The sequence below is a fragment of the Ahaetulla prasina genome, chromosome 2 (genome assembly GCF_028640845.1).
Source record: "Ahaetulla prasina isolate Xishuangbanna chromosome 2, ASM2864084v1, whole genome shotgun sequence".
Classification (NCBI taxonomy): domain Eukaryota; kingdom Metazoa; phylum Chordata; class Lepidosauria; order Squamata; family Colubridae; genus Ahaetulla; species Ahaetulla prasina.
The window spans coordinates 205278002-205298704 of NC_080540.1; the positions used below are offsets into that span (position 1 = coordinate 205278002).

The 20703-nt window shown below is 40.1% G+C and overlaps 1 protein-coding gene across 1 annotated transcript in view; it reads right to left on the minus strand.

The window, feature by feature from the left end:
• Window positions 1-20703, minus strand: part of ABCA1 (ATP binding cassette subfamily A member 1) — a 133766-nt gene that overhangs the window by 7499 nt on the left and 105564 nt on the right. The window contains exons 31-48 of the mRNA XM_058173100.1: window positions 20053-20242; window positions 18847-18941; window positions 16119-16151; window positions 14975-15080; window positions 14669-14743; window positions 12924-13093; window positions 12174-12351; window positions 11177-11292; window positions 10945-11089; window positions 9899-10022; window positions 9118-9247; window positions 7129-7249; window positions 6289-6351; window positions 5434-5540; window positions 4625-4766; window positions 3409-3543; window positions 2474-2577; window positions 1189-1281 (exon numbers count right to left, since the gene is read on the minus strand). Coding sequence (XP_058029083.1) covers window positions 1189-1281; window positions 2474-2577; window positions 3409-3543; window positions 4625-4766; window positions 5434-5540; window positions 6289-6351; window positions 7129-7249; window positions 9118-9247; window positions 9899-10022; window positions 10945-11089; window positions 11177-11292; window positions 12174-12351; window positions 12924-13093; window positions 14669-14743; window positions 14975-15080; window positions 16119-16151; window positions 18847-18941; window positions 20053-20242 — 2127 coding nt within the window. The remainder of the gene's footprint in view (window positions 1-1188; window positions 1282-2473; window positions 2578-3408; window positions 3544-4624; window positions 4767-5433; window positions 5541-6288; window positions 6352-7128; window positions 7250-9117; window positions 9248-9898; window positions 10023-10944; window positions 11090-11176; window positions 11293-12173; window positions 12352-12923; window positions 13094-14668; window positions 14744-14974; window positions 15081-16118; window positions 16152-18846; window positions 18942-20052; window positions 20243-20703) is intronic.

Here is a 20703-nt window from a genome sequence, read left to right on the forward strand (position 1 = left end):
ACTATTTTCTGTGACTAGAGGACCAGTGGTGGGATTCAGCCAGTTCGCACCACTTCGGGGGAACCGGTTGTTAACTTTCTGAGCTGTTTGGTGAACTGGTTATTAGAAGAAATCATTAGGGCAGAGAACCGGTTGTTAAATTATTTGAATCCCACCACTGTACAGGACCTAGGATAAAAAGTAATGGGTATAAATTGCAGCTGCCTAAATTTTGCTTAAATAAGGAAAGGATCCTTTTAGAAGGTAGTTGAACGGATGCAGATAACCAGCTGTCTGCAAGGAATATAAATCCTTCCATTCCCCACCATCCTGTCAGAGCTGAAGAAGCTTCTTGAATGAGAAGTGAAACGTCTTCAAAGAAAAAACAAGAAAGTCCAGTTGCCTCCTGAAAAAGCACCTTTGGGACTGTCATGCCCCTGTCAGAGTCTGAATCCGAAGGGGAAGAGGAACAGCTGACAGAGAGTGAGAGAGTGGATCCATTGGCTATGGAAGAAACTGGGGAAGTGCAAAGTCAGGCTGGGCAGAGCAGGGAAGAGGTAGAACAAAGGAGAAGGGGTTCAGATGAAGACTGAGGCCCATCCCTTCCTCATCCTAGGCAGCGCAGGGAGGAACGGAGAAGAAAGCAACATGGGATGCGTGGCTTACGAGGGAGGAAAGGGACCTGATCTTCTTTACAAGGCACAGTTGTTGATGGAGTGTAAAAGGAGAGGCAAATGGGGCGGTTGTTGGGAACAAATGCTGAGTTTATCTAGTGTTTATTTGATCCTGGCATCCTCCCAATGGGTTTGATTTACCGCCGTGCTACTTTACTTGTGGAATTCCTTATTTTGCTTGCTCTGCTGGATTAATTACCTTATCTTGCTTTTGGATTTTTTTGCTAGAAATTTTCTGCTTACAACATTTGGGATTGAGGTATTGCCAGCCAAAGACTATTACAGGTTGGTGGAAGAGCTCTCTCCAGGCTGAAGAGTTGAATGGGACATTGGGGGCACAGTTGGTGATAATAAAGGGACTCATATCAGTTCTCTGGCTGTGTTGCCTTTGTGTCACACCCCAGGACATCACAGGGACTTTTTCAGTAGGTTTTTTTTAAAAAAGTCATTATAAAAACCTTACCATGAGCTATCCATCTTTCAAAACAGAAATGCATATATTTGCATAAAAACAGGAGAGGCCAAACAGTTTTACCTGTTCTTCAGGTGTTGGACACTGCCAAGGCACCTGAACCGCCCATTCACCATGATTGCCATTCGAGTGCAGAGGGCCTCACATTCTTCCATGCTATTTGGGGAAGAAAACCAGATTCATTATACACACGTTCACTATACATTATAAATATTCAGTGCTTTTTTTTAAAGGATGTGTTTATTATAACAATTAAAGGAAAAGAATAAATAATTACATAAAAGGAAAAAGAAATGTAGAGAGACAACAGTGGATAACAAGTAAAAAGAGGAAATAGTTAACAATTATCAGAATTTAAAATTCATTATTTCAATCGTTCATTAATAGAAGTAAGTTCATTACATCATCTTGAAAAGTAACTAGAAATGCATACAAAATTGCCCTTGTTTGTCATAGTTCCAAACACAGATGCTATAATCACATAAAGGTAAAGGAAAAGGTAAAAGAAAACAGAAAAAGTAACAATGAAAAAGGAGAAAAATCAGTAAAAATGTTATAAAACAACATACTTTAAAATTCTCTCCTGTTGTACGCAACTCCTAGTTATATCAATCTATTTATAAACTTTGGAATTACTGTTACTGTCTTCGTGCTGATTATTTCCCCTTTAACAATCATACATATTTAGTGATTTTTGGAAATCACATCTGTTTTAATTCCCCAAGAAAGAGTTATCTCTGGATATGTACGGTTTTGGAATCTTTTAGCACATATGTGTGAGGGAAACCTTTACCTTTAAGATATTAAAATATCTTGTGAGTGAATCAGCCCTTTCCCACTGTTAGTTATTCTAGCAGGGACCTGTATCATAAGGATCCAAGTTTTTTCATGGAGAAAAACCTTCCCCTTTTTCTCCCCATATGCTTTCCTTGATCACACACACACATACAAAAGCTTAGATCCATAGGAAGCATACTGCGTATGTAGTAACAAGGACCATAAGAAAGAGCTAGCTGTGGAGGTGGATATACTGCCTTCTGCTGGTCTAAGAAAGTCACGCTACCTAAAATACAATAAAAATTCAGAAAGTGAATCTTCTGCTTTATTACTAAGTGGTCGTATGTAAAAGAAGAAAAGATTCTTAGCCTGTTCTGCCCTACTTTGTTTTATGTTTACTCGGGTAGATGGATCTGTTGTGCCATTAATCTTTTGTGCGTTTTCCTCCTGGCAAAATTTACCTCAAGAACATTCTGTTATGTTTCTAACATATGTCCCAATTAAAGGGAGAGTAAATGGGATCTAAGCTGAAAACCATGCAAAACAGTTTTTGTATGTCGTTATCACTTACCTGTGAGATGTAAGGACCACGGACCTTCCTTCTTTGATGATGCTCAAGGCACAGTTCCAAAGGAAGCGGCGGGCCTTAGGATCCATTCCTGTAGTTGGCTCATCCTTCAATTGACACAGATTAAATGTATTGGTTTGACCATTACTGCCATAGTAGAGTGCTTATTGTCAACCAGGTTTAACCACAGAAGACAAGGGCTTAATATTCAATCATACTGCACATTTCCTGGAATAAGGTGCTAAATGAAATTAGGGGGGAAACTGGACTATTACTAAATCTGAGTGCAATTGGCACTTGAATTTTTTTTTCATTTAAAAAAAAAAATTACTCTGCAAATAGTGTGGTAGGGAGAAAGGATGATAGAAGCTGCCTCTTTCATTTGCCAACATGCAGCAGGAGATATTGTAGTCCATAAAGCACTGCTAAATGACACCTGTCAATAACGACAGACTGTATGACTCATGATGAGGGACAAGAGCAGGGGTGGAATTCAAGTAATTTAACAACCGGTTCTCTGCCCTAATGATTTCTTCCAACAACCAGTTTACCAAACTGCTCAGAAAGTTAACAACTGGTTCTCCCAAAGTGGTGCAAACTGGCTAAATCCCACCACTGGACAAAAGTTGTTAACCAATCCCTGGAGAACCAATAATCCTAGGAATAGAATATTGAATATTGAAAAAATGAATTTGATCAACTATCTCAATTGAATTATGAGATGATATATCACTTTTAATGAGCTAAATTGGTAGTGAATTGTATTTATTCTTATGGCATGCGTCAAGTGCCAAGATAACACTATGATTTGATTCCAATATAAGAGGTTGGGAGGGTGCAATTCAGAATCTGCTTCTGACAGCAAAGTAGTTTTGGTTGACATTCTTTGTGGTATCTTCCTAGTTTTAATGAGATGTGTTACTATTGTCTATACTTACCAGGAAGACCACAGGAGGCCCCCCAATTAGGGCCATTGCAGTAGACAGCTTGCGCTTGTTCCCACCACTGTAGGTGCCGGCATATTTTTCAGCATATTTTACAAGGCCTAGTTTACGGACAGCCCATTCACCAACCTGCCAAATGGGAAAGCAACATGAAAACTGAAATATGGTCTCTGTAATTTAGAACAGAGGATACTTTAACACCTGTTCATTAATCTGCTACCTATTAAGACTGGGCAGTATTTTCCATTTCAAAGTAAAAATGCTGTCATGAATATGGAGGTTGCTCACATTGTGTCTGCCTGCAATTCTTTAAGGTAGCTGCATCTTTCCTAAATCTCATGGCTTCCCTTTGAAGCTGCTGTGTGAGCATTGGAAAAGAAGCATCAGGTTGAAAGGGTTGTAGACAATGCAATGTGCATATCCCCGTGTGTTTGAAATCACCTTGCTGTCTTTGAATCCGCATAGGCTTACTATATATCCTAAGTCAATTTAGTGTGGTTCATACCCACAAATAAGACAACATTGAAGAACGTTTGGTTTTTCTGAGGGTTCATGGTGGATTACAGAGGCATAAGAAAGTTAAAAATAATTTTAACAAATTAGATTCAATTTCCCTTTCTTGAGAATGGAAAATACAAGAAGCAATCTAAGAAAGACCCTTCCTTCCTTCCTTCCTTCCTTCCTTCCTTCCTTCCTTCCTTCCTTCCTTCCTTCCTTCCTTCCTTCCTTCCTTCCTTCCTTCCTTCCTTCCTTCCTCCCTCCCTCCCTCCCTCCCCTTCATCTCAACAAATGACTCTGGAGGATGCACATAAAATTAATAAAATGACAACAAAAAACAGGACTGTGAGGCAAGCAGAGGTTCCCCTGCAGAAAGGGTATTTCAATCCCCATAGACTAAATCGTAAAATACTCCACACTTAGGAAGGAATTTAGCTTACATAGGCTTGGAAATGATCTAGGGTGGGATATAAATGAATTTGACATAGACGGTATTTCTATCTTTTCTGTTTCATTTGTTTTTTCTTATAATTCTGTATTATTTTTTTAAGCCACCGATAAGAATATATGGTAAAACATACAAAGCATGAATGTTGTGTCTCCTTTTAGGAAGTATACGCTTATTTCTGTACGCTCCATTTAATTACCAGCCATGGGGGATTTGTGGTGGCAATTAAGCTGGGTGGTTCTTCTTCTGCTTGTATCATTTTACCTTGCAGACTTCTTTCTCAGGAACTCCCCTTAAGAGCGCAAAGAATTCCAGGTGCTCTCGCCCAGTCAGCAATTCCTGAATGGCATCAAACTGAGGACAATAGCCCATGTTCTGATGGACTTCTTCGATGTTAGACAAAATGCTGTGAAGAAATGAGACCGCTTCTTAAAGACTTGCCAGTTTTGCTCCAGCTGTCTGACAGAATTTTCAGACTTGAACATCTAAGGCAGAAGAAGAGCTGTTGGGGGCAATATGCTGACTCCAAACCGCTTAGAGAGGGCTGTAAAGCACTGTGAAGCGGTACATAACTCTAAGTGCTATTGTTATTGCTATGTGCTAAGTCAGGGGTCCCCAGCCCCCGGCCCCACAGGCCGTGGCCTGTTGGCCACCGGGCAGCATGAGTGGCTGACCAGTGCGGTGCATGTGCCCGCGCGCACACACACACCACTTGTCTAGTGCCGCTGAGCGCTTCCGGCCCCATTCGTGTGCACACATATACACATAAAAGCACTTGCCCCTCCCGCCCTCCGGGCTGCCAACCAGAAAGGTTGGGAACTCTGGGCTAAGTTATAATTGTGAATGGGTGAATAGATAAAGCCAAAGGTAGTTTTCATTTAGTGACCATTTGCAGTGATGGCGATGAGACAGTAATTTTGTTAGCAATCCTCCTATTTATGACCTTTTTATATAGCCAAGGAAAGCTAAAGTAAGAACAGCTGCAATCTCACATAACGACTGCTTCAATTAACAACCTTCTTTTCCCAATTGTGATTGCTAAATGAGTCCAGCTGTAAAGTTTTCTTTCATACCTGTTTCCCTTCAGAAAAGCATCTCCTCCTGTAACATCAGTGTCTCCAGTCAACATCTTAAAAGTGGAAGATTTCCCAGCGCCATTCACGCCCAGGAGCCCAAAGCACTGAAACCATTAAGAGTTACAATATCAGCACACCGTGAGCCATCTTTCCCTACAGATCCCTTACATACATCCTGACAGTAATGCCAGGATCTGAGAATCATTAAATTTGTTCTGAAATTTAGAAAGAATCCAAGCATTGTGAATGTCCCTCTGGAGTGTGGTAGCCAAGATACTTAGTTTTATATCTAAATTTCTCCTATAAAATCCCCCAAATTCATGAGGGGCACTCGGGCCAGTAGTGCCTATTATATAAAACATGGTGCTAATTTTAAATGCTCTTGCACAATTCTCATACGGATTACAAAAAACAATAGAGACTGCTATGAAAATATAAAAACTATACAGCTTTAAGGATCAGAAAAATTTATGTATAGAAAATCAAAGCATGCACACACACACACACACATATTACAAACTATTCTAAAAATACAAGTTCCAGGTATATTTGTAAAAGAAGGAACAGATATTCTGCGAGCTCCGGAACTAAAATAATTAAAACTTTAATAGAATAAAAGTTTAATTATTTTAGTTCCAGAGCTCACAGAATGTCTGTTTCTTGTTTTTATACACACACACACACACAGAGGAATCATTCCACATCACTACCATGATGTAGCCTTGTACTTAAGCCTTTCCATTACTACAGGCCTTCCATGTGAATTTTTCAATAATTGTTTTATTTATTTACCATTTAGTGGTTGAGTAATATTACGTTCAATTTACAAGCAGAAAGACTGGAAAGCTTTACCTCTCCAGGAGGGATTCCAACACAGATTCTATCCACAGCAGGTTTCTGTTTCATTCTGTACCTCTGGAAACAGTAACAGAAATTGGTTAGTAGATGACAACAATTCAGCTTTACAAATACCCCTTCACCTCTCTTCTCTTTCCAGGCAAGGTTTTCCAGATTTTTATCTTCCTTTCTATTAGCTTTTTCCATTTGCATCGACTACAAGCCTCTTCAGAAAAACCACGCACAAGTTAACGTGGGTAACTCTGTTCTGCCTTTTTATATCCAGTGAAATCCTGAAAGGGTAGCATCAATTTATACAATTAATGTAGTGGTTTACTACTGGTTCGCTGGTTCGGCATGTGCATTGTGCAGTGCGCACCACGCACCAAATGCGACGTGTGCAATGCACAAAAAAAGGAGATGTGGTAAGTAGAACAGTGCACGCAGCAGGGGGGTGATCAACTGTGGCTCACGATCTTTTTTTTTTACTTTTAGAAGCATTTTTTACAACCTCTTCAGCCAAAGAGTTGTAGAAAAATGCTTTTAAAAGAAAAAAAGCCTCTGACGATTGCGTGGCTCAGCTGGGCATGGGTGGGTGGGAGGAGGGATTTTTGCTACCGGTTCTCCGAACCACCCGCCGCAATCGCTACCGGATCGCCTGATCCGGTCTGAACTGGGAGCATTTCACCCCTGATTTAATGTCTTATGGTTACTCCCTCATGGGAGAAATTTTCTTCAGCAGCAATATTGGCTGACAATTAAGGTTTCAGAATCCAGTCTTTGATAAGATGTATAAATGTTCAAAAAGAAATGCTATTTTCCTACACGCACGACTTAATTTGTTGTTTCCCTTACCTTGGTTAATTCTTTGATTTCTAATATGTCACTCTGCCCACCACCACCAATGATCCTCTGCCTTTCTCTAATCACATCCTCATCCTCTTCGTTTACAGGTGGAAGCTTTGCACTGATAGGCCTTTGGGAAACAGGATGAAAAAGGAATATATTGTGTTAAAACTTACTTCAGCACTCAAACTTCAAATTGTGCTACATAGCAGATACACTACTGGACGCCATCCCAATATGTGGAACTTAGTTGATCCTCTTTCCCAATTTACGAAAGTTAAAACTCACACTTAGTTAAAGGCAAGCCCGAGGCACATCCCAAAAATTACCATCCCACCTTAACATTTTAAAATGAACTCCCAAGATGCTTTAATCATTCATCTAAAAATCTAAGGGTAGCAAACATCAGTACCAGAGAAAAAACATCTATGCCATACTGTAAAAGCAGAATGCTTCCCGAAGATGATTTGCTTGTTGACAAATCTAGGCTTGCTTCCATGAATTATATTAAATAACTTGACAGGCTGGGGTAAAGAATTAAATTGGATAATTGAGATATTTGAAATTGAAAAGTTGGTTTTGGTACGTTAGCAAACGAAGAGTAGAATGAGCAGAAAATATGGACAAAATGGAGGAGTGCGAGGGAGACAAAAAACGAAGGTCTATGAAGTTCCAGGAGTATTACTGAAACCAGATCTATGATAAATTCTAAAATAAATTTGAGTTATTAGTATAAAAAATGAAGGTAGAGTTTTTGATTTTAACACTAATCCCTCATTTCTCCTCTTCTAACCCCTTCAGAGGGGACATTTGTTATTCTTCCGTAACAGGCGTTACAGGTAGGCCTCAGGCTACGACGACAATGGAGACCAGAATTTCTTGTCACTAAGCAATAAGGTTTTAAAGAGCAACATGATGTGTTTGCATTGCTTAACGACAGAAATCCCAACAGTCCTGGACGCCATTGTAATCCAAGGACTGCAGAAGTCTCTAAGCGAGGATGTCATGTGACTGCAACATGGGAAGAGGTGGGAGTCCCAGGCCAGCAGGCAAGAGCTGCAGGTGGATGGACATCACAGAGCAAAAAAAGCAGCAGGAGAAACTTGTGACCTCCTGTACCTGCAGGCTTCTCCGTTTGACTTGCTTCAATAGGAAAGTTTGCAAATGACAATCGCGTGACTGTGGGATGCTGCAACTGTTGTAATTGCGAGCCAGGTGTGCAGTCCCTGAATCACAATCACATGACTGCGGGGACATGGAATAGCCACAATTCCAAGGACTGGTCGTAAATTCCCCTCAATCGCTATTGTTGTAACTAAGAACAGTTGATTACCTACAGTAAGATGTTCCCCTCTATAGGTTTAGTGCTTTTTAATAATTCTTTACATTTGGCTGAATGAGCTGGAAATGAACACAAGTTAAACTTTCACCCACCCAAAATACCAGGAGGGCACTAGGTTGTTGGTGCCTGATTTAGGTCCTCATGCCTCAGCCTAACCCTAAAATATCCATGCACCCTTCAAGACAAAGGTGAAATCTACTTATCTTCCTTACCGGCTTGAGAGTACACATGCCACATGCATCACATGTGTGCACAGACCTTCTGCGCATGCGCAAAACCTGCACATGCGCAAAACATTCTGCACATGCGCAGAAGGTAAAAAACACATTACTTCCTGGTTAAAACCAGGTATTAATGAGACCTGGGCGGATGGGCAGAGCTTTGCTCCGCCATCGCTACCGGATCTCCGAATTATTGGCCCTGATCGCTACCGGATCGCGCAATCCGGTCTGATCCAGTAGCATTTCACTCCTGCTTCAAGAGCTTACACTGGCCCAATGTCTGATTTTTTTCAATATAGAGCACCATGTCCTTGAATGGCTGGGTTGCCTGGACATTAACATTTGAACTACTGTAAGTCCATGTATTTGCCATAAGCTAAATAAATAAAAAACCCTTTCCATGCTAGAAACTGATTACTATCGAGGATTTCTTACCTAGACTTGATAAAGAACCTGTACTGGATCAACACCGTGATGAGAAAGAACACAACTCCTTCTATAGCCATGGCAAAAAGATTCCTCCCAACTAGGTTCCAGGAGAGAGGGGAGACAAAACGATTCTCACCTGGTCAGAGAGAGCAAATAAATTGGTTCAAAAAGATCCCCAAGAAACTACTGCTGTGTATCTCCACCATTACATGGAGATTGTTACGTATTATTTCAAATACAGTGTGCCAAAATGAAGTGATAAATTAATATTGATTGGGATGGAGAACGCATAATTCTGTTCCTCTTTCCATGGCTAGAAAAATTAAGACACGTATTATAAAACAGACATTGTAGGAGAAGTCTGTTAGCCTATGATAGCCAAACATCAGAAAGAGCCCAGTAGAACCTTTTTAAACTAAAAAAAAAAAAAGATTTCAGGCTATCTCAATAAATGCAACAGCTTTTTAATTTTTAAAAGGATTAATTGATGAAGGAATTGTCATCTATCTTACATGTAACCCATATCTACCTAATCACCCCACCTTATTTTCTCTTTCGTTGTTTCCCTCCACCCGAAACCACATCTATTTAGCTACTCCAGGCATCTAATGAACTGAGCTGTAGTTCACGAAAGCCTCTGCCTTTTGATAAAAAATGGTAGCTAAAAGGATACTATCAGATCCTCCCTTCTGCTTTGGGGCTTAAAAAATAGGAAGAAAAACAGAATGGAATACACTCCGGGCCCTGGCTGTAAAATCCTAAACTGTGTGAGCAACATCTTACTTACCAAATCTTTCGAGGGCATCTGCCATTGCTTGGTTTTTCACCATGTCAATTAGGCCCCGCCCCAAGCAGAAGTGTGGAAAGATGAGGAACACGGACTTCAGGATGTCATTGATATTGCTGAATTTCTAAAGAATACAGAAGCCAAGGTGATCAGCAGCTTGAACATTTACAAACAGGAGACATGTCAGTGGCAGAAGATCTACAGCTCAGAAAGCATTGAAAGAATTAAACAACCATTAAGACTTAAATGATTTAAACCAGTCCCTTAGCTTTGGTTTAAAATGTAAAAAGTTTAGGGCAAAAGGAAAAATCTGCACCTTCCTCTATTTTTTTCTTTTTAAATCAATCAATCATCTGGATAAAAAGGAACCAAGTGGTGTTCCTCTTTGCTTTTCAAAATTAAAAAGGATAGTCCGGCTTGGGACAGGATTGGCAAATCTAACAACAGAGCTAGGATCTGTTTGTTTTGATTCTGTTATCTAAGTGGTGAACTGACATAATTCCAGGCTCAGTTTAAATGTAAGCTCTGTTTTAATTTCACAATTTATGCTCACTCACTCAAAATTACAGATTTTAGACAGTGGTCTCTATAGGATGCTTCTACCAGTAGAGAGGTAGAACCCTTCCCCAAAGCTCTCTAAACAATTTAAGAATTGAGAACGATGATTCCCGACGGAGATACTAATATCTTCCCTCCTTCTGTTGGAAAAGTTCTATTAAAGTCTTCTACTAACTAACTGGCTAGACTTCTCCTGCTTATGAATTAGCATCCAAATAAAGTCTGCATCTTCTAATGTCCAACTTAATTGTGCTGTGTTCTACCTTTCTCCAATAGTACAAAGGTTTAGATCTCCCGTTGCATTCATAAATTCAGATTCTCCCCACTTTCAATTACACCTTTAGAAAAGATTGTGCAACTGGAAGAAGTCCTAAGTGTGGTAACACAAATAGGCCTTGCTTTCTACATTCATCTGACTCAAATTCACAAGAAAATCAATTCTGCAAAAAAACCAAATGCCACTGTTGGTTTACTCAGTGGGAACTCACACTGCTGGTGAATAGTTCAAGGACGAAAGTGATTACGCTCGCATTGATGCCAATGAAGAGGTTTACGCTGGTCAGCACCACGTATGCCGTGCTAGGAATCTTGAATATAAAAGATGCTGGGTACATGAGGGGTGTTATGGACCACCTGGCAAAGAACACAGACAGGCATTGAGGTCTCTTCACCCATTACATGACTGGTTCCCTACATCTGAATCAAAAGAACCTTCCTTACCCATAGAGCAAAAGCAGGAGTGCCAACACTGGGAGGTTGGTTGAGGATACATAGGATTTCTGCTGAAAGCAGATAAAGATGATGATGACCAAAGTTGCTGGAATGATGTAGTTGCACTGTAAGTTTCAAAGAAAAGAAAAAAAGAGAATCAGAAGAGCTCCAGATTAAAAGATGCAAATGAATATTACAATTAAGTTACATAGGAGATGGTCATGGCAAGCTTTTTAAGAATTAGATCTTCTCAAGCTAATTACAATGAGACAAAGGTGATACAAATTGACCATAGTATAAGAGGACTTGATGGAACCACAGAAAAGAAGATAGGTTGTCTGATATACTTCACAATCCAAAGTGTTTGGGTTGCATGTTTGCTATTCCTTTTTCTTTTCTTTTCATTAGATTAAACCCCAATCTCCGCAAAATCGTCTTGTTGTTTTTAATGCAATTTATGTCAGCTTTCAGATTCAAAGCATTCTACTTGCTGTCTCCACAACTGTTACATCAAATCTGAACATTTATACACACACAGGGCTGGGACATGGCTGAAATTGTAATCAAACCGAAACTCATCAGTTTTACTTAGTCTCATCTCTAAATAATCAGTACTGTGGCACTGCTATCTTCTTTGTGGTTATTGCAATCTATCCTTGAAATAGAGTGTAGAGGCTGGCTTCTGATATTTAGAGAATGTGTATTTCTATACCAAAACCTACTATTTCTGGTCAGGTTATATATTACTCTTTGACAAGCCAGGATATGATACAGGGCAGTGATGGGATTCAGCCAGTTCGCACTACTTCGGGAGAACCGGTTGTTAACTTTCTGCGCAGTTTGCTGAACTGGTTGTTGGAAGAAATCATTAGGGCAGAGAACCGGTTGTTAAATTATTTGAATCCCAACACTGATACAGGGTCAAAGCTCTGCATAGCAACTGCATTGTTTCAGACTATGACCAAAAGGAACAGTAACTAAGAATGTCAAACAGATGCAGCCTTACCATATCCCATACAAAATTGGCTGCCCAGTAGATCACTGGTTTCACACCACATATGAACTGGAGATGCTTGGCTTTACTGACACGTTCCTGGATTAAGAAAACCACAAAGCTGGCTGGAACAAAGGACATGGCGAAGATGACACAAATGGAGACCAAAACATCCACCGAAGTAGTCATCCTAGTAAAGAGAAAGATGGAAAGGTGACAAATTGATTTTTGACTCGTTCAGCCAGATTCTTAATTACCGTATATACTCGAGTATAAGCCGAGTTTTTCAGCACGTTTTTTGTGCTGAAAAACGTCCCCTCGGCTTATACTCGAGTATATACGGCTTATACTCGAGTTTTTTTTTTCTTCTTTTTTTCACATTATACCGGATGGTGCAAACTTGGCGGGCTTTTGCATTAGCGCGGGGAAGCCCTGCCGGTGCAGTGAGAGGGCGGGGCGGGGGAGCCGCCAGCCTTCTCGGCTGAGGGAGGGAGGCTTTCCCTGACCGGTAGCTGCCTCATTTTCCTCCCTCGGCTTATACTCGAGTCCCCAGTTTACCCCAGTTTTTTGGGGTAAAATTGGGGACCTCGGCTTATACTCGGATCGGCTTATATTCGAGTATATACGGTAAGTATGTCTTTAGAAAGAGGACAACTGTAATTGAAATCTTGGTTTATGTAGTTGGAACTCCATGAAGAGAGACTTATCTCCCCTCTCTGTTCCTTTCCCTTCCACCCCTCATGCTGTCATTTCAGAACGTACAGGGCAACTTCAGAGAGCTGCTGCTTGGTGAGGTTCAGTGGGTGATTGAAGACCGTAATGCCATAGTTGCTTGGATTCTCTCCAGCTTGTAGGTTGGCGCGGAGGATGGCATTGTTGATCACATTGATAAAAGCGCCAACGGCATGCCAGCCTTTGTTGTTAAACCACACCTGAAAAAGGAAACATCTCGTTTTAATTGAGAGAACATTAGTCATTTGGTAGGAGATCTCAGATTTGAGGATCAAAATCATAGGCTCCTGTTTGCTTCCTTCGTGCGTTTCAGTGCGACAGTATTTTGCATGTGAGAGAGATCGCACATACCTACAGTTACATGAAATGGGGAGTTAATTTGGATTGGTATTTATAATATACTAATTATTTTTTGCCTTGGGCAAGCTTTTTCGTGGTATACGCAGATATCTAAATGTGGTATAGCTTTTTCGTGGTATACGCTTTTTCGTATAAATAAATATTAAATAAATAAAAATATTCTATTCTATTCTATTCTATTCTATTCTATTCTATTCTTTGTGGTATACGCAGATATCTAAATGTCTATTGATATGAAAAAATGCCATGAATGCATATCTCTGGCAGGAAATATAATTGGGGGGAGTGGTTTCAGATAGAGTTAGGGTTAGGGTTGCAGTTCTGGGGTTAACAAGGTGAGGAAGCTGGGCAATGCAATTGACTGTGTTTATAGTTCAGATGTTTTGTATATGTTGGTTCTAAGTTTTATTGGAAGACCTATCCTAAATTCAGGGTTGTCTTAGATATTTATAACCACCGTAGATCTGTTGGGCCTGATGAGGCCAGCAGAATGATTTGTATGCCATAGAAGGTCACTATTTATTACTTAGAATGAATCACATTTCTGGGCTGTCTTTTCCCAGTCAAGTTTCATATTCAGATTAATAACTCCTACAGGAACATACAGGTCCTCACTTAGCAATACTAATTGGGACCAGCAACTGTGTTGCTAAGTGACATGATCACAAAGCACAACGTCACATCACTACACTGATTTATAATGGCAATAGCGGTAGCCCCAGTTGACATTGTTACATAATTGCACATATTGGCAGTGTCCCTAAGTCACAGGATTATCATTTGTGACCTGCTGTTTTCCCCATTCACTTCACTTGTCAGAAGCCAGCAGTGAAGATCATAGATGGTGACCACATGACACAGAGTACTGCAATGTCATAAATGCCAAGAGCCCGAATAACGATGCCCTGTGACCCAGTGGTGGGTTTCAATTTTTTTTACTACCAGTTCTGTGGATGTGGCTTGGTGGGCGTGGCTTGGGCATGGCAGGGGAAGGATACTGTAAAATCCCCATTTCCTCCCAATCAGCTGGGACTCAGGAGGCAGAGAATAGATGGGGGGGGGTGCAGTCAGAATTTTTACTAACGGTTCTTCGAATTACTCAAAATTTCTGCTACCGGTTCTCCAGAACTGGTCAGAACCTCCTGAAACCCACCTCTACTGTGACCGCAGGGATGCTGCAATGGCTGCCACCATGAGGAAGGGTTGTAAGTCCACTCATTCAGTGCTGTTGTAATTCAAACAGTAGCTGAACAAATAGTCACTGAATATATGGGGCTTTTTGGAAATAAAATCTTACATCACAAAAGTAAACTGTGTGGTTATCAGAGTGAAGTATGTTTTTTGGGGGAACGCTATGTGGTGGTTCAAGATGTCTAAGCAATGTGGTCCTGAAATCAGTCAAGTGGAATGAATACCTTAATATTTTTACTTGTGTCCAGGCCTTTCATGAAGTTCTGGAAGCTGTTCAGAAACCGTTCAGCAGCGCTCCCCTAAAAATAAAAATGAAACTTTAAAAATCCAATTAAAAACAATAACTTCACTGACCTCCAAGTAATGTACTTCTTAGTAATCATATCAACAAGGATGTTGTGTCTGCGCACTATTTTGCTTTTTCCCCCCCCGTATCCCCAATGTATGGTGGATGTATGGATTCCAAAAGGAGCAGAAATTCCAAGCATCCTCCTGGAGCAGCTTTTACACTAACGGCGAAATTCCTTTACCTTGGCAATTTCCAAGATTTTCTTCACTTGATTGATGGCGTCATTGACTTCTTCATGATGAGGAAGCAAAATAGACCCACCAGCTCCCAAAGAAAAGCCACCGTATCTATGAACAGATGTAAGAAGCTGTTGTAGAAGGATATTTTTCCAAATGTTTCCTACTTGATGACTTTTTTTTTTGTCATGATGTGCAGCTTTCTTAAGCTTTATATTGAGCAAGACAATAAAACGAATTATGCTGCAACCTTCAGCAAAGGTTCATGTGCTTGTTTATATGTAACACGGAGGGGGGGGACCCTGGTTATAGATAACTCAGGAGATAGATCTCCATCCCACAGGAACAAAAAGAAGAGCAGCCACATAGATATTTCTCACAGCTACCATTCTCTTCTCCTTCATTGAAGTGAGATCCGTATAGAACAAATGGTGAGTTATGAAATTTCATTTGGGTATTACTCATTTATTGGCCTCACTCTCTCCAATTTGGAATGTCCAACATAGCAAATTACAGAATAGCTGGTTATAGTATTATAATTACCGTATTGATTATAAGTGTATAAGGGATTATAAATGTAAATTATTAACTTATTCACACTTTTTTTTTCAGTTTCTACTCTCAACTTTGCCACAACAACGTCTCTTACCCATCTACCTACAAACAATGGTTTTTATATACACACAAAATAAATTAAACTAAATGATAATATAACAGGTTTGGGCTTGTCACATTGTATGAAGCCAGCTATTTTTGCTTGTAAACCATGGTTTAATGGCTCAGAGTTACACATGAACAGTTATGGATAAAATAAAACATACGTAATTGCAGTGTGTGAACACACATTTCATGCATTCTAGTGAGTGACTATCGCCTCTCAAAGTGAAGCTACATCACATTATTGGTTGAGTAAATGACTGGGTAAGGAATGGCCTAAAAATAGAATAGAATAGAATAGAATAGAATAGAATTTTTTATTGGCCAAGTGTGATTGGATACACAAGGAATTTGTCTTTGGTGCATACGCTCTCAGTGTACATAAAAGAAAATAAAGCCAAACTGGGAAAATCCATAAAAAGTAATTACTGATATGAGTAAAATTCTTAAGATCAGATGATACTCACAAAGGGAGAGAAAAAAGATATTTACCTGAACTCATTGACCCAATGCTTACTCTTCAAACTGTGGGTATAAAAAGCAAAAAAAAAAAAAGCTCATTATATTAGAGCTAAATCAACCAGTTCCAACATTTATAAGATGGAGAGAAACACATTTGATTAAAAAGCCTTTTCAATAGATAGGGGACTAGAGAGCCTTTCTTTGCACATAGGTGCACGGTAACATATAATGTATTCCTTAAAATAAATCTTTTAATTGTTATTCCTCTGACAGGGAATAATGAGAATTGTTACTTGAAAGTTCAAGTAGAAAATGAGTACATGAATTTTCAACTTATTTAGCATATAGCCATAATGCTTTTGAGATGCAGTGATTGTTAAACTGGCCTTCATTATATAAATAAGATCTACGTTAAGTGTCTCATCCATTAGCACCCTGGGCTACATGAAAAGGCCCATTCAATTGAGTTTTGATTGGTGTTTCTTTCTGAAATCCACTTCAGCAGAGCAATACTGTAAAACAGGCTTTGTAAAGCACCAAGATGGCTTTGAAAGAATCTAAAAGGACAGTGGAAAATATACCAAAAACGACAATTTTTTGAAATCCCTTCCTCAGTTTTTAGAAGAGAAAATGCCACTATAGAAAAAAGATGAGCTGAGGAAACATGCTGTGTGACAGACCGATATTCCCTGTATTAAACTTCATTGCAGGAAGAGTCATATCATCGCTCCTCCTTCACTACGAAGGGCTGAGGCAATTGTTAGAATAAATATTGATTTTTTAAAAAAAAAAAGAACATGTGAATCGATCCCAACATCTTAAAGCCACAGGGGTCAACCTGCAAGCCACATATGGCCTCACCACCAACTGGGCAGCCCGCCATAACTGCCGCCTCTCCCCGTTGCTTGGCTGCCCAATAAGTATCAAGCTAGCAAGATGTCATCATATTCTCAGTGTTCTTTTTCTTGATAGGAAAAGGAATACTCTGCACACAACCTATCAATCAGCTGGTTGCTTGAATACAGGAAGCCTGCACTACTGCGCTTGGGAATGAAGCTGGGCCACATGGAGAAATGGTTTATTTAAATGATATTTAAGTGTGCATGTGCCTGGTCACTTGGCAGCAAGTGGAGCCATTGAGATGGAAGGGTATCCATGTGCATTAATTCTCCCTTTGTACATAACTGCCAAGCACCAAACCAAACCACATTTCACTTAAAAAGCAATCACAAGCATTTCGATAATACATCAGCTTTGCTATGTTCCCCAAAATGATATCAACATATAAACAACAGCTCTGGAAATCCCCATTACAAAACAGATGTTGCAGGTCTGTAGCCTATGATAGCCAAACATCAGAAAGAGTCCAGTAGCCTCTGGTGGCTCAACAGACTAAGCAGTCTGTTATTAACACAGCTGCTTGCAATTACTGCAAGTTCAAGTCCCACCAGGCCCAAGGTTGACTCAGCCTTCCATCCTTTGTAAGGTAGGTAAAATGAGGACCCAGATTGTTGGGGGCAATAAAAGTTGACTTTGTATATAATATACAAATGGATGAAGACTATTGCTTAACACAATGTAAGCCGCCCTGAGTCTTCGGAGAAGGGCGTGATATAAATTCAAATTCAAAAAAAAAAGTAGCACCTTTTCAGACTAAAAAAAAAAGATTTCAGGCTTACTTGGAATGTCTCAACAAATTCAACAGCTTTTTAATATATATTAGAAGGATTACAACTCCTCCTATGAAGGAGTTGTAATCTATCTTACATGTCACCCATATCTACCTAATCACCCCACCTTATGTAATAATAATAATAATAATAATATTTTAATTTGTATACCGCCCTTCTCCCGAAGGACTCAGGGCGGTGAACAGGCAGATAAAATATAAATACACACAATAATTTAAAACAACCCTTAAAAAACTGATTTAAATGCCCAAAACGTTAAAAACATACTCCCCTATAAAATAACACAATTTTAAAAACCCATCTAATAAAAATAAAAATCAGGCTAGTCCAGCCATATGAAATAAATAAGTTTTAAGTTTTAATGTTCTCTTTTGTTGTTCCCTTCCGCCCCAAACCACCTCAGTTTAGCCACTCCAGGCATCTAATGAACTGAGCTGTAGTTCAAGAAAGCCTCTACCTTTTTGATAAAACATGTTAGCCTAAATCAGGGGTATCAAACTGGATTTCTTCGAGGACCAGATCAGCACTGTAGTTCTTCTCTGTGGGCCAGTGGGGGGGCAGTGGGTGTGTGTGGACAGGACAGATCCCTCCTGCAGCACCATGCTAGCCAAAATGGGGCGCACGGGAGCGCTCTGCCCCATTTTCAACCTGAACGCCCTCCTACAACACTTCACCGGCCAAAACGGGCCCCAGGGGTAGGAGTGACTCCTGCACCTTGTTTTCGTCCTCCATGGCCTCCTGCAGCATTCTGCTGGCCGAAAACTGGCCGAAAAACAGGCCAAAAATGGGTCACATGGGCCATTTTCGGCCAGCAGAGGCACCGCTGGCCGGTCCTTTGATATTTCCAGGCTGGCCGCACAGACCAGATTTAATCACCCTGATGCGGCCCATGGGCCTTGAGTTTGACACTCCTGTCCTAAAAAGATACTATGAGATCCTCCCTTCTGCTTTGGGTTTAAAAGATAGAAAGAAAAACAGAATGGAATACATGTAAACAACAGCTTGATAATCATAGTAAAAGTTGCTATAAAATAAGAAGAGTAGCAACAATAAGCAAGATGAAGCACCTTTTTCCAATGATCTGTGCATAAGTCTTCACCAAATAGTCAGAAATGTTGCGCCCCGTCAGATTCTGCAGAATATCGGTGGTCTCCTGGATTCTCTATAGATAGTGCAGGAGAAGGAAAATAGAACACTGAATAAGCCAGGATATGATTGGTCCTGAATTACCACTATTGTCATTTATTATAGAAATCAGTAACCCAAGCCTGCTATGAATACTCTACATTTCATCTTCCACCCATAGCAGAAGTCATTAAACCTCTGAAATATATTAAAGGTTAGCTAATACTAGGTTTTAATTTTAAAGTTTCTCTTTTTTCCCTCTTCATTCCAATACTTCATATTCTAATGATATAAAAGTAGCAGGCTAGATACCAGTAGTTATGGATGCACCACATTTTGCCCAAGTGACATTTCTACTTCACAAGCTCTACTAGTTAAAGGTTCTGACTGTATCTCTAATGCCCTTCATGACTGTAGATCTGAGTAATTACGAGCCCTCCTTTCTCTTTATTTTTAACTATCTTTATCTCTTCAAATAATGCCCCAGAACTTGATTTCTTTTCTTTCTTTTTTTCTTTTGACTTTCTCACAAAATTCTCCAAACCTTTAACAGTCCTGTTTTTTGTAACTCCAATACAGTGGTGAAATCCAATTTTTTTTACTACCGGTTCTGTGGGCATGTCTTGGTGGGGCTTGGTGGGCATGGCCTAGTGGGCATGGCAGGGGAAGGATACTGCAAAATCTCTCGTGTGGGAAGGATATTGCAAAATTACTATTCCCACTCTACTCTGGGGCCAGCCAGAGGTGGCATTTGCCGGTTCTCTGACCTACTCAAAATTTCCGCCACCGGTTCTCCGAACTGCTCAAAATTTCCACTACCGGTTCTCCAGAACCTGTAAGAACCTGCTGGATTTCACCCCTGCTTCATTTCTACAGAAGACCTTCACTGGGTGACTTGTGATCCTCTTTGCTTAGATTTATATCTGCATTTGAAACTGTGGTTTCCATTTTTTTAAAAAAAATATATGTGTCATTATATAGTTGTGTGCCAGCTTAAATGGCCACAGCAGCTTATAAACGGATTACATCAATGAAATAATTCACAGTTATCTACGGTCTATCCATCTATCTACCTCCCTACCTCCTAGCAGGATGTTTTAGCTGCATTAGGATTGGAAGAAAGTATATCCCAAGTGTTAACCACATACCTGGGGAGGAGGTAGGCCACCAGCCCCAGCAGGGCACACTGGAAGTATTTTCCTGATTTTGTCATTGCTGCATATGCACGATGGGGAAGGATTCTTCATTGTCCAATTGCCTTTCTGGAAGATTTCCATGAGATTCTCAGGCACTGGATCTTGGCTCCACGCTTCTTTTCCCACAGAACAAGGAGCCCCTCTGTAAAAAAAAACAGAAGACAAAAAGAAAAGACTTTCATTCAGAAATCTTATACTAGCCAAGCAGATGGCAGGACTAAGGAGCCCCGTTTCCTATCACCTGTTTTATATATACATGAACTAGGCAGGTGATTAATCCTTTCTATTTACATCAGTTTGCACTATAGGTACACATGGCCTGAATGTAGTTTGTAAAACAACTTTCAAGTATGAAATCTTAAGAGCCCCACCTTAAAAGGGCCTCTGTGGCTCAGACTGCTAATGCAGTCTGTTATTAACAGCAGCTGCCTACAATTACTGCAGGTTCTAGTCCCACTAGGCCCAAGGTTGACTCAGCCTTCCATCCTTTATAAGGTAGGTAAAATAAGGACCCAGATTGTTGGGGGCAATAAGTTGACTTTGTATATAAATATACAAATAGAATGAAGACTATTGCTTACATAGTGTAAGCCGCCCTGAGTC